This window comes from Hydra viridissima, unplaced genomic scaffold (assembly GCF_058129835.1).
Source record: "Hydra viridissima isolate aposymbiotic clone 2 unplaced genomic scaffold, HvirCarnegie_v1 scaffold_12, whole genome shotgun sequence".
Lineage (NCBI taxonomy): Eukaryota > Metazoa > Cnidaria > Hydrozoa > Anthoathecata > Hydridae > Hydra > Hydra viridissima.
The window spans coordinates 5,337,988-5,352,978 of record NW_028324311.1 but is presented as its reverse complement, the minus strand read 5'-3'; the positions used below and the strand labels follow the sequence as shown (position 1 = coordinate 5,352,978).

The 14,991-nt window shown below is 29.1% G+C and overlaps 2 protein-coding genes across 2 annotated transcripts; one reads left to right on the top strand and one right to left on the bottom strand.

Moving 5' to 3' along the window:
* The first annotated feature begins 55 nt into the window (after positions 1-55).
* LOC145194187 (AN1-type zinc finger protein 2B-like) lies at positions 56-1,730 on the top strand. The gene is made up of 5 exons (XM_090068247.1): positions 56-258; positions 389-443; positions 1,088-1,162; positions 1,244-1,383; positions 1,549-1,730. The coding sequence occupies exons 1-5, from the start codon at positions 143-145 to the stop codon at positions 1,613-1,615; spliced, it is 453 nt and encodes a 150-aa protein (XP_089924373.1). The 5' UTR covers positions 56-142; the 3' UTR covers positions 1,616-1,730.
* A 449-nt stretch (positions 1,731-2,179) lies between these two features.
* LOC145194174 (protein LSM14 homolog B-like) lies at positions 2,180-14,674 on the bottom strand. Its single transcript, XM_080071791.2, has 7 exons — positions 13,914-14,674; positions 13,446-13,594; positions 12,651-13,260; positions 5,357-5,535; positions 5,031-5,185; positions 4,597-4,841; positions 2,180-2,340 (listed from the first exon to the last, which is right to left on the bottom strand). Exons 1-7 carry the CDS (start codon positions 14,032-14,034, stop codon positions 2,333-2,335), a joined length of 1,467 nt encoding a protein of 488 aa, XP_079927917.2. The 5' UTR covers positions 14,035-14,674; the 3' UTR covers positions 2,180-2,332.
* Positions 14,675-14,991: the final 317 nt, after the last annotated feature.

The window sequence follows — 14,991 nt, the reverse complement described above, 5'->3', positions numbered from 1 at the left end:
TTTACCCGAAAATCGAGGCAAGAATTTTCGAGAACAGCTAAGCAGTAATATTGCATCGTCACCATGACTGAATGCATTTCTTTATGATATATAAGTTACAAAAATAAAATATTTCTTATATTCAAACCAACTTAAAACAAATATGGCCAACTCAACAGAAAAAGATCTGATGTCTATAGGAACACATTGTTCAAGCCCGTTTTGTAGAAGACTTGATTACCTTCCTTTTAAGTGTGACTTTTGTAATAATAAATTTTGGTAAGTAGTTTAGTGTTTAAAACATAGATAAGTTAAAAGGACTTAATGAACAAAATAAAGAAAATTAAAAGCGTTTACTAAAAAGTTAACTGGATTTTTTGATAACGACTATATTTGAATTTTGTTTTAGCTTGAAACATTTTCAACCAATCCATCATGACTGCAAGGAAACGCAGATAAAGAGTGTAAGATGAATTCATTATTAAAGCATTATTCTGGAAAATCATAATCCATTTAAATTAGAAACAGTACAATTACCAATATTTGAGAGTTTTCCCAAAAATGTGCGTAATATCCACTTCAAATAAAACCTTGTCGGCGTCTCTGTATTTTTGAGAACCGAATGCGCATGCTCAACATTGAAATGATCCATTAAAAACCAATGATATATTATATATACTAGATGTCTAGCTTCGATCCAAAAAGTGAAGCCGTGCAAACCATTTCTAATTCGGGCAAAAACATGCATTTTTAACTTTTATTTCGCACGTCGGAAATAGCTTTTGCCCTTATTACAAATGGCGGATTCAATTTGTAAACAAAAAATGCCGCTTCACTTTTCGTCCAATAAAATACCGCAAGTTAGACATCTAGTATATATAATATATCATTGTTAAAAACAAAGATAATATTTTCAGTCGTAGAAATTAGGGGAGGGCGGAGGGGGAGGAAATATAAATGCCCCCTCAACTCTCTTCTATTTTTAATGATTCAGTTTTTGTTTCCTTTTTCTTTATTTGAATTTTATCAAATTTTAATCGAGATAACTCTCAAATATATTCTTTATTTTCTCCATTCTTTTAAAGAACTTAATATTTTATACATTTAGAGTCAGTTACCACAATGCCCTCTTTGCTTCCGATACGTCTTAAAAGGGACAAAAGAGAACGATGACAATGTTCAAGTAAGGATTTAATTTTAGATAAGTTGTGACGCAACCCATGTCACTAGAAGTTTTAAAAAAGTTTTTACTGTTTTAAAATAGATAGAAAATCATATCTCTAGCGGGTGTACAACACTTTTATACGAGAAAAGAAAAAAAAATAGATGCAACCAAAGTGGATGCAAATCATCTAGTGTAATTCCTTTTCATTGCGATAAATGTTATCAAAGCTATTGTGTGCGGTAAGATTCTCTCAGTTAATTTTCATAACACTTGGATGTTGCAAAAGGAAAGTGAAAACACTTTAAGTAGACAATTTTACTTAACACGGTATTTGTTCTAGTTTTGAAACTATTTTTAATTATTCTCAGACGGCGTTTGTGAGGGATTTTTAAATTCCCTTTTAGACATCGACACTCTGCGGATCACCGATGTATTAGACCAGAAAGATCAATTTTGATTGCAGCTAGATAGGGAAGAACTTGTTTGTACTTTGTTCAAAATCATCAGTTACGTATATTCATAAGTAATAGAAGGGAAGAACGACATCGTTAATTGTGCGATTTATCAACAACAACAAGATTGGTTAAATCCATATTTCTTAAAAAAAATCTATGTAAACCTGTACAAAAACACAAGCGTTGTTTCAGAGACACTGAAATAAAAGCAGGGCTCTAAAAAACTTATAACCATATTTAGAATTAACTTACTTCAGCCTACAGAACTTAAAAGAATAATGCCATCATACGGTTGAGCGAAGAACACAAACAGAAAAGCAAGAACATTTGAGATATTTCTATGAAAACTCGAAGCCGAACCAAAAATTAATACATTATAATATATATATATTTATATACTTATATATGCAATATAAATACTTCTCACTTTATAAAATTCGTTATACTTTGTAATAGAAGAAAGTTATAATCTAATTTAAAGACCTTCATGTCTATGGCAGCTTCACTTAGACTTCACTTTTTACAGCGAATTCAACAAAAATACGATTTGCAACTTAGCAAAGTTTAGGAATAAATAAAATTTAACACATGGTACAGCGACTATATTACTGTCTAAAAAACTACAAGTGTTCAGCTATTTTCATAAAAAATTTTGCTCTATCAAGCCACATTTAAGAATTCGATATTCTGAACTTAATTATTATATACAAAAAGCAGCTTCGAAAGATCCAAATCAGCTTTCTAAATAAAAAATAGAAGATAAAAAAGCTATATTAGGAGAGTACGTTCATAATAAATGTGATAAATAATTCTTGCATGCTGTTCAAATTTTAAAAAGCAGCCAAGATGTTATATTAACATTAAACTATTGAACTAAAAAAGGGTGCCCAGCTATCCTTTTAAACTCATGGTTCTATATAGTGCTGGTTAAGTTTGACATACTTAAAGTTTAAACTGCAATAATTTTCTTTCAAATTAGTGACGGTTATTCTTTTTTCTTTTTGTTGTATATAAATTAAAACTTAACAGAAAAAATAAAATAAAGGAAAAAAGAAATTTACCATGGTGCATCATTTTATTTACAGCAACCACTAATGGTGCAAAAAACGTTCTTAAATGTGGCACATGCGAACTTTTTTTTCCAGCGATTTTTACTATTATATAAAATCAACTATCCTTTTTCATACGAAGTTATGAAGTACAAGAAAAAACCCTTAGTAGATAGAGCACAGGAACTTAACACATCTTTTGTAACACATGATCAAGACAGATTATAAATAGAATGTTAATTAAAAGATTTGGTCCCATATTGCTGCCAGAAAACCATAACAGAAACAAGTCAAATTTTACAAAGAAATCTCAAGAATGACTTATGAGCTAAGAAGAATAGTATTTAGAGATAAATCAAATAATTAGAAGAATAGAATCATTGCCCATGAACAAAATAATAAAAAGTTTCATAGTTGGTTTCTTGCACCACAAATACAAGGCTAAGCAGGCATATCTGGAGTTGGATCATATATAGACCCTGGGTAAAATTATACAATGACAAAATGAATCAATATTTTATTAGTAAATAACCTAAATGGACATTCCAGCAAGAGAATACTAGATGCCACAAAGCAGAAACCATTGGTTTAAAAAAAAATAAAAACCTTTAGAAACTGTGGTGGCCAAATCAATCGCCTGATTTGAACCCAATTGAAAATATATGGACAATACTGGACCAAAAACTGACCAAAGCTCCTGTAACATCACCCAAATTAACTTGAAAAAGTTTGAAAGAGTCATTCAACAGCTTATCAATAAAATATTCTCAAAATAAGGAGTTTTGTATCAAGAATAAAAGCAATGTTCCTCATTAACTCTGCCTCAAAATCTAATTTAAGTTAAAGTGGTTAACTTATAAGCAGTCTACTTTTTAAACTTTTTATCAGGTTCTTAAACTTAAAAAAATCTAATTATAGTTCAAGATATCTATTTCTGAGTCATTCTTCTTTAAAGAACATGGGGTTTGGACAAACATCTATGTCAAACCAATATGCCACTTAGGATTTTTTTTAATCCATAGAACACTCATGGCTTGTTGAAGCTATTTACTTGGATGTTTATTTATATATAATCATTAAGATTGTGATGTTCAAAGTTCAACACTATACTTCTTTCCAAAGTTAAATCTGTTCTTTTTGTTTGTGTAATACCAATTTCTTAGAGGTTGCAAAGTTTAATTTTTTTAAATATATCAAGACATTACTACACCAGTTTCTTCTGTTTTTTTTTTTTTTTTTTACTTCTTACTATTGACCTTAAGATAAATGTTTGGTTAACTGCTGCTGCCATTTTGTTTCCTGATGAAGATTGATATCTTAAAAATAGAAAATCATTTCCGTTTGAGAAGAACTAAAAACTCTTGCAACATTTGAATTAGTAATAAAAAAAAAAAAAAAAAAAAAAGTGAAAGATGTTATTTTAAATTTCAAAAAAGATTTGCGCTCAGCTAAATATACTGAAAATGTTCATTTCACAAACATGATCTTTAAGATTTGGAAATAACTAATCATTCTTGCTTAGCAAAAATTAATTAATGAAGAAATAGGTGAATGGGAGAGAGAGAGGGAAGAAAAAAAAAGATTTTTGGAATTGTTGAGTCTCTTGATTCAGACCTTACAAAATATAGTACTGAAGCTGAGAAAGATGAGTTAGCTGATAAAAGAAAACTCATTTTTAAAGAACCAAATACCAAAAACAAACAAACTTTATGAACTCACTCAGACCTTTAAAAAAATTATAAAATTCAAAAAAATCTTTTTTTTTACTGGTATGCATTAAAGCTTTTATTTTTACGTTTTAAAGATCCTTTAAGAGTTTGTATCTGAATTTTTAGACTGACCAAGTAATTTGTTTAAGAATTTTGTTGGACACCCTGTGTAAAATAACAATATAAAAGTAAAATTTTTACTTTGAAAACATCAGAGTAAATTTCCTTAAATAATTTACCTCCAGACAACTGATTGTGCCTGTTATGACTTCTTATTCCAGCTGCTTCATAGTCAAACTCATAATCCACCCATGGCCTATTTGAGTTACCACGATAATTTCCATTTCCACGCCCACGGAAAAGACTTCCTCTTCCACGCCCTCTACCTCTACCACGCCCTCTACCCTTGTAGCCTCTATAGTTTCCTGCACTACTACCAAAAGTCTCTTGATTTAAAGTGCGTTCTTGCCTACGACTCATCACACTAAAGCAAAAAGAATATATTACCCTTGTATATAATAATATTGAGGAAAAAATAAAAATTTCAAATGTATTATCAGACACACAAAAGGTAAAAAAAACTCCTTAACAGACTTTACAATAATAAAACAAAACAATAATTTTACTAAAACAATAATTTTACTAAAACAATAATTTTACTAAAACAACGCACTCTTGTGGATCTCCACCACTTGGTTGCATAGCTTCGCAAGAAATGTTGTCAAAAAAAGATTTAGAGCTATCATAGAACTTTTCAGGAGAAGAAAGGGGTTCCAAGTCATCAATACATTTTTCATTTTCGACATCATGGTTCTGTTCAACTATTACCTGATTATAATTAACCAATAATTGTTTTTGAAAGAGAAAAGAGAGAGAAAAAAAGGAAATAGTGTTGATTAGTTGATAATTATTTATGTAATAACTTGATAATTATTTTTGCATTGTATCTATCTCAATCAACTGAGATAATTTCATTGTGACATTAAAAATAGCTCTTACATCATCATCTTTGATTTTCACTTTGTGTAAAAATCCCAAAAGCTCTTTCTGAATTTCATCCTTATGAAATTTGGCATTGGCTGTCTCAAAGTCGAAATCTTCTGTAAACTTTGTGTTATTACTTTGGATATTTCGATTGCCTCCTCTAAAATCTCCTCTACGACCACGGAAGCTGCTCCCTATTACACCATAATTAAAAATTTTTTTAAAAAATTTATGTAAAATAATTAGCAATACAAAAAAACTATAATCTTTAAATTATCAATTTAATGGTAGTTAACGTACTAAATAGGACCGGGTCAATATAAGCCTTTCTCCAATATTTTGGAATCAGTGTATGTGTACCAATAACCTAGATTATTTTTGGCACATGCCTAATACACCAAACTACTCCAGACTTTATTTCTGAAAACCACTCAACCCCCAATTGCTAAATCTTAACTGTGAATCATAAATGTGTATGAGAAATGTTTGTACTAACATCACAACTTGTCTGTTATAACTGATAACCAAACATGTGTAGCATAGAACAACAAAAATAACCCAAACCCATCAACCTAGCAACCTATAAGTCTTTGCGCTAACTAAGCAGACTCCTGTGAGTATAATATAATGCAAAATTGATGCGTATTCCACAAAGTCTCTTCATTTTAGCTAAAAAAAAATTCCATTACCATAAAGCTCTAGTACTAAAAGAAATGATTTTATTTGTTTAAATTAGCATTTATTGAATACTAATAGTTAGCTAACTACCTTTCTAAAAAAACTGACATAGTAATTAAGTTCCTGTATGCAAAATGCATAAAAACAGGAATTTAAGTAAGCAGTCCACCTTTTGTTTTTAATTTGCAAGTATTTACAATTTAGTCTGTTTAGCAAAAAGATTTAAATTAAGCATTAGCATTTTTGACCTAACCCTAGAATCTTTAATTTCAGCTCACAATCAATTGATTTAAGAATATAATGAATTATTAAAAATAGAGTTGATTCCTTTTTGAAGGAAAAGAAGCCAAGATATCTTGAAAACAATTGATTTCATCCACTTTCAACATGTTTCATGTAAAATATTAAAAAGCACTTTAATGTAATCATACCCACATACTGCATTATCTTAATAAAACAAATTTAAAAAAATTATAGACCAATCTTATGCAATTTTTGTAATAAAAACAAAGTAGATTTCTTTTAGAAGGAAAAGAAGCCAAAAAATGTCTTAATAATTAATTTCACCCACTTCCGACATGTTTCATGCAAAATAGCAAAAAACACTTTAATATGGGATTATAATTGTATACTACATTATATATATATATATATATATATATATATATATATATATATATATATATATATATATATATATATATATATATATATATATATATATACAGTGCTTCCAGAAAGTATTAGCGCACTTGTAATTTTTTTTATTATGGACAACTTCAAATCAATATAAATTGTAAAGTAATTTAAATTTTAAACTAATTTTTTTTTTAAATGAAAGGTAAAAGCAATGAAATTAAATTATAATGTCAAATATTGTCAACCTGCTTGTTTTTTTTATGAGTTAATTAGAAGTTTAATAACTACTCGGAAAAATGTCTGAAATTAAGCGTGCAAAAGTATTAGCGCACTCATTTAAAATGTATTAGCACACTCATTTAAATCCTTTGAGAAAAACTTTTTTGGTTAATTTTTGTTTAAAACTCTCTGCTGATTAATAATTGTCAATAAAAAATATAAGAGGAATAAATTGAAGTGGCAGAAAATCATTTGAAATACAGTCAAAACTTTAAAATTGCAAGAACAAAAATATGGGTTTAAGGAGCATATCAATTGAAACAAAGTGGCAAGTTGTTGGCCTGAACAAAAGTGGTCTCAGCAATCGAGAAATCGGATGTCAACTTGAAATCAGTGAGTGCAGCGTTAGAACAACGCTCAAAAATTATAATGAGTTTGGAACAGTCAAAGACAAAAGTCGCTCTGGTCATCCCAAAAAATGTCAGAAAGGGACGAAAATAAAGCAGTTATGCTCGCTAGACGCAACCCAAACATGAGCATAGCCGAAATCGCCTCAGACCTGAATACAGCGTTGGGTGCACATCAAGTTAGCCAATCAACAATTAGCAAGCTTATGAAGAAAAAACACCTCAATTCATACCTTGCAACAAAGAAGCCACTATTAAGTATCAAGGACCGTCTCAAGCATAGAAAATGGTGCAAAGAGAGAGCTGCATGGATTGTAGAGCAATGGAGAAAAGTAATTTTCTCGGACGAGTCAAATTTTGAAATTATTAATCGCAAGAAAAGGGTTGTCACGAGGAGATACAAAAGCGAAAATTATAATCCTCGTTTTATCATATCAAAAGTTCAAGGAGGAGGAGGTTCAATTGGCATTTGGGGCTGCATTGCTGGATCTAGCAATGGACTGGCGCATCTTTACACTGATTGCCTTAATCAACATCGATATAGAGAGATATTAGAAGATTATTTAAAGCCATCAATGGACATTTTCAAGGCTGACTCCACCTGGCAATTTCAACAAGATAACGCTCCTTGCCACACAGCACGCTCAATAAAGCAATACATGGAAGAAAAACCGTTGAATCTAATGCCTTGGCCCGCTCGCTCACCTGATTTAAATCCTATTGAAAATCTTTGGAGTTGGATGGACTGCAAATTACAAAAAAGCAAGCCCACTAACTTGGTGCAGCTCAAAACGCAAATCCAAGAGTTGTGGAACACCGTGCCACAAGAACTAATCAGAAAACTTATAGATTCTATGCCGCGTAGAGTCTTGGCATGCCTTAAAAACAAAGGTGGTCACATAAAATATTAAGCTTTCTTAGAATCTTTGAAAAACTGTAAGTGCACTAATACTTTTGCACGCTTAATTTCAGACATTTTTCCGAGTAGTCATTAAACTTCTAATTAACTCATAAAAAAACAAGCAGGTTGACAATATTTGACATTATAATTTAATTTCATTGCTTTTACCTTTCATTTAAAAAAAAAATTAGTTCAAAATTTAAATTACTTTACAATTTATATTGATTTGAAGTTGTCCATAATAAAAAAATTACGAGTGCACTAATACTTTCTGGAAACACTGTATGCATGTATGCATGTATGCATGTATGTATGTATGTATGTATGTATGTATGTATGTATGTATGTATGTATGTATGTATGTATGTATATATAGACCAATCTTTTTAATTTCTTGTATTAAAAACAAAGTAGTTTTCTTTTAGAAGAAAAAGAAGCCAAAAAATGTCTTAATAATTAATTTCACCCACTTCCGACATGTTTCATGCAAAATAGCAAAAAACACTTTAATATGGGATTAACTGTATACTGCATTATCTTTACATATATATATATATATATATATATATATATATATATATATATATATATATATATATATATATATATATATATATATATATATATATATATATAGACCAATCTTTTTAATTTCTTGTATTAAAAACAAAGTAGTTTTCTTTTAGAAGGAAAAGAAGCCAAAAGATGTCTTAATAATTAATTTCACCCACTTCCGACATGTTTCGTGCAAAATAGCAAAAAACACTTTAATATGGGATTATACCTACATATTGCATTTAAAATCAAACATTTAATTTTTTAAAATGGATATTAAAATAACTTATCAAGAAAAGGAGAGTGACACAGCCCAGAGCAGGATCTAGAACAGTTGAAATTATCCCACTCTACCTTTCTTTAAGAGAAAAAAAAGTTTTGAAAAAAAAATTTTCATTACAAACTTGTTCGTAGTCTAACTGTAATGTGTAATATTGTTTAATGTCTTTTTCTATATCCAAGAAAATAAACTTTTGAAAAGAAAAAAAAAGTTTTAAAATAACAAATCAGAAATTAGCAATAAAATGTTTTAAAATAACAAATCAGAAATTAGCAAAAAACAAACAAACTTGGAAATGAAATTAAACATCCAAAAAATACAAATTGTGGTATTATATTTTGAGTTTTAATACATACAGAATATTGCACATCATTACTGTAATAGCATTTTCTTCTATCATTTAGCTGATTTATTAGGAAGATGACTTGTTTACTAAAATTAATTACATTTGGTTTCCAAAATAACTAATTTGTTTGAGACAAAGAAGTTGACAATACAATTTTATGATAACACTATTATTAATTTATAGTGTTGTTACTGAAAAATATGAATTTTAGGCTTCTTTTTACATTTTCTGATTAAAGAGAACCTTTTGGATAAGTATTGTAGGTGTTGCTAAGAGCAATAAATATTTCAATGCTGCAAGGATAAGCATAACTCAATTTTATGTTATCCATAAGCGAAAATGTAAGTCAACTTTTTTGAAAACACTTTTAGATATGGATTTTATGGCTACTATCTGTTAAATTTTCAGACTTATATAAATAAACAATACAATATAATTAGCTTAGTAATGTTGCTGTTGCTAAGTGCAGTAAATATTTCAATGCTGCAAGGATAAGCAAAAGTCAATTTTATATTATCCATAAGCGAAAATGCAAGTCAACTTTTATGAAAACATTTTTAGATATGGATTTTATGGCTACTATTTATTAAACTTTTAGACTTAAGAGAATACAACTTAACCCTCTATCCGGCAGATTATGATCTACTACCAAACAAAAAACTTCTCTTGAGCTGCGATTATTCAAATGAAAATGTTATTGTGGTTAATTTGCATCAAAATAAACAAAGTAAGATATAAAATATTTCAAAACATAATGTTGTGGATAAGCTTTACAACCAAAGCATTTATCAGCAAATCATTTGTTGCAAATATGCAACTCAAATGGGAAAAGGGTTAATAACCTTAGTAATATAGCTCTTGCTAAGAACAGTAAATATTTAAATGCTAAAGGGATAAGTATAAGTTAATGTTTATAATAACACTTTTAGATAATTATTTCCCCACCACTGTCTTTTAAATTTTCAGACTTAAAAAGAACAAAGCAATTTTATTGGCTAAGCATAAAAGCTGCTACAAACAGTAGTAAATATTTTAATGTTGCAAGGATTTATATTTAACAACAAATGCTACTCTAATATTGTTTAAGAAATCTTTCCAATTACTCTAGAAAATTTGAAATCAAGCTTAAGCATAAAAAGGTTATCTTGATTGTATTATAATTCTTAAATAACTTATCCTTTTAAATGATTGCTAACCAGCCAAATAAATAACATTAAATGGTATTTCACAAATATTATCTTGGAAATTTATATGCAGCAATGATATTTCAACATTTGTTTCTTTTTATAATTTAGAAGGTTAACAATGATTTTTAATGACCTTCACCATAAAACTTTGAACTCTTTATATAACAATGATTTATTTCACCTGATTTGTTTACAATTTCAGTTTTTAAATGTAAAAAATATATTAGAATAACAAAAACTCAAGTTGCAAATTACAATTTTTGCTAGTTAAGTAGTGTTTTTAACCAACACAATGGAGGACATTTAAATATTTACTGTAATATACTTATTAAGCCCTTAACACACACACACAGGCTTTCCAGAGGCAAATTTTACTTTACTAACAAATCAAAAGTTGTAAGATATGTACCAGAAAAAATCTGATGAGATGTTTACGGAAGTCGTGCATCATTTTAAATAGCTAATTGTTTTAAAATGTCATTGTATTGATGTTGTTTAAAATTTAAACAACTCTGTTATTAAGACAATTAGTTTTAATTGAAACGCCATCAAATCGAGATAAGTAAGAAAATTTTTTTGCATTTTCTTGTTGAAAATCCTGGTGCATCAAACAAAACAATTTCTAAAGAGCTGCAGATTGCTTTGAGAACAGTGCAGAGCATTGTGAAATGATTTAAGGACACTGGTACAATCAAAAGAAAATCAGGAAGTGGAAGAAAAAATGTTTTGTTAGACGAGATCTTGGTAAAAAAGTGAAAGATACCTTAGACAGAAAACTGGAGATTTCTGTTCGAACTTTAGCAAACAAATTTAAAACAAGTGCTTCCACTATACAAAGAGTAAAGAGAAATTGTGGCTATAAAAAGAAAAAAGTTCCTCATCATGAAGAAAAGCAAGAAAATAATGTGCTAAAAAATCTTGTTTGATTATTGACAATGAAACTTATTGTGCTGCATATTTCCGATCTCTTCCAAGATACCAATATTATTCAGCAACTAATTGCAAGAGACTGAATTCCAATTATAAATGCAAATTATAAAAAATTCTTAGTTTGGCAAGCAATTTGTAAATGTGGCAAAAGAAGCTCTTGTTTTGTGACTACAGGAACAATTAACACCAAAATGTACATAAAAGAATGCCTCAAGAAACGTCTTTTGCCATTTTTAAGAACACACAGGTAACCCGTTATTTTGGCCTGATTTAGCATCATGTAACTACTCTGGGACAACTTTAAACTGGCTTAGAGAACATAAAGTAGATTTCATTGAAAAACACTTCAATACACAAAATAGTCCCGAACTACTCCTATCAAAAGATATTGGGCTCTTGTTAAAAGAAAACTAAGGTTCAATGTAAAAGAGAATGTAAAAACCAAAAACATTAAAGACTGTGCAAAAGCTGATGTCAAGTGTAAAACGCAAAGTGCGTGTGTTCTCATATACAAAACTTCACAAACTTTCTTAAGTGAAATTTAATAATATTTATATATGTACTTTCAAAATATAACATTCAATATTGAAATACAATAGTTAAATAAATATCCTTTATAATGTTTGTGCAGATTTTTTCTGGTACATGTTTTAATTCAACTCAAGAGTGTAATAACAAATCAAAAGTGTAATTCAAGTATTGGGATTCTGAAAGAAGTAACATTTAAAAAGTTGGAGCCAGAGCTTTGAGAAACTGCTGCTCCACAAGCCTGTGCACATACTCAAACTAATTTGAGTTGGCTTTTAGAGATGCAGACAAGTAATTTTTAGCTACTTTTTGTATCAATGTAATAATCACGATCAAATAAACTGTAGCAGTAAAAAAATGACTGAAAGTTCAGGATATCATACAGCTCTTTTTAACAATGTGCAATAAAGGGTTAACAAATGTTTCATTTTAAAAAAGTTTTAATCAGATAACTTCACAAGGAGAATATACACAATTTTAGAATTTGATGCATTAAATAGTGTAGTCGCTATTTAATAATAACCTGTTATTAAGGTTTGCAAAAGAAATGATATTTTAATAAGATAGTAAATATCAAGTAAAGAGCTCAATAATTTCTATAAATATATCAACAAATAATCAGCATATTTTAGTACTAACCTCTTCGCCTATCATCAACTAGAGCTGGTTTCTTTTCATCAGTCCCATTCAGAAACTTTTCTTTACTAGAATCTTGATTTTCTCTTCTGATTTCTCTTTTAACTAAATCTCGCTCATTAGCTTGAGTTTCTCTTTTGGATTCTTTTTGATTGTTATCTTTAGGACGATTTTCTTTTGGAGTGTATTCTTTTTGCTTGTAATCTTTTGAGTCCCTGTTGTACTTAGCATCTTTATTTTCTTTATACTCTCTGTTATCTTTGATATAACGATCATTTCGGTCTTGTTTACTTTTACGCTCTCTGTATTCTTCTCTATCTTGAGAATAGCGCTCATTACGATTGTCCTTGTGAGTATCTCGTTTATCACGATTGTCTTGGCTATCTTTATTGACTTTAGACTGACTTCTATCAACTTTGTTTGAAACTTTGACTAACTCAGGAGTGGGTGTGCGAGGTAAGCTTGGTGTTTTCTGAGGTTTTTGATTGTAAAATGGTGGGGTATAGCCAAATGGAGGCATACCTGGAGCAAAAGGGCTATAACCCTGGTGTTGATGAGTGTGTGCTGGGGCATGATAATGTTGAGAATGATGAGGTGTTTGAATAGGACCATTCTAAAGAAGTCAATAGTTAAGTTAAGATATTTAAATTTTTAAATAGACACAAAAGCTTAAATTAAGCTGAGCAAACAAATTATCAGCCTTAAGTAGAAAACGAACAATTTTATAAAAAAACAAAGATTCTCCTACTGAATATTAGTACTTAACTTTAAAAGAAATAAATCAAATTAAATATTTACATGAACAATAGCAGGATCTTGTGGCTTAGGAGCTTCACAAACATGCAAATCATCTATGTCAGTACCACGAAAAACAATATACTCAAATACTTCTTCTCTTGCAGGAACTGGATTATCTGGTACTCGATCTTCAGTTCCAAGTGATATCACTAAAAAAGAAAAGGTAGTCTAGTCTTAAAAAAAGCATGAATTCATTTAGTCATGTACAGATAAAGCTATTTATACCTATATAAATATAATTATATATCAATGAGTCCTTTAATATTAATATAACTAGATTTATCAGATATAGTAAATGTTATTCTAACTAATTTTTAATAATAGTTGCATTCAACAAGTATGCTGCAGAAAGATATGTAATGGGTAAATGTATTTTAATTAGTAATTAATTAGGAGTACAGGAAAATAGATTAACAAAATGATTGTTTAAATGACGATGCTTTAAACAGTAGTATACGTTATAAATACCTTTGGCGAGTGTTACTGTTGAGTCCTTGGCATCAATTGTATAAAGAAAGCCTTCATAACGTATCTTTGCCTTAGATATAAGGCTAATTTTGCTACCAATATAAGGGGTTCCAGAACTCATTGTACTATATTATTTCACTAAACATGTATATAATTTTGATGCCAAAGGTAGAGAAAGATTTAAATCCTTTAGATTTCACAACGGCTTACACTACATTGCTTTCCACAGTGTTTATCTGTATTAATATTATAGGCCGGCGAAAACGGCCCAAATTTAACTTTCAAACCGGACCGCTGGGCCGACACAAGGGCGTCTGAGAGGCGGATTTTGATGTTGCTACACCATATACTATCTATTTAATAACTTTTTGATTTATCATTTTAATAATTTTGTGAGTTTTTTAAAATTTCAGCTCGATACAGATTTAATACTGATTTTGACGTGCTTATATAGTCATATTCTCCTTAAATTCTGTTTTAGTTTTTAATATACTACAACATTCTTATTCTCATGTTTTGTTTTGTCAGAGATAGACAGAGATAAGTACATAACAACATTAGTGAAATTTTTTGTTTGTTGAAGTGTTAAAATACTGTAATCTTTATTTATCTTTCATTATTTATAAATCACAAACCAGTTTAGCTAGCGGACAAAGCTAAACTTCTCTAAGTTCCTAAGACTGTAACCCACAAACTCTTTCAACAATTTGTTTATAAAAAAGATGCTAAGACGTGTCTGTTTTGCATTTCTGTTTCCTAGATTTCTTTATAAAATTCAAATCAGTTTTACAATAGATAAAAACGCGCTTGGCGAATGTTCGGAATTAAAAAAAAAAAAAAATTTTAATTTTATTTTAACTTAGAAATCTTCTAATTAATTTAACTTTTAAAGTATTTTTAAAAAATTTTAACCACAATAGGATTTTCAGTCTGTCACTTACAAAGGTTCATATTTGAAGAGTTTTTTCAAATTTTAAAAACACGAATTTTAATTCCTTTGTAAAGTATTAACAAAAAGACTTCGTTAAAAAATATTTAACATTTCTTATTGATATATAATTCCTATTAAAAAAGAAAG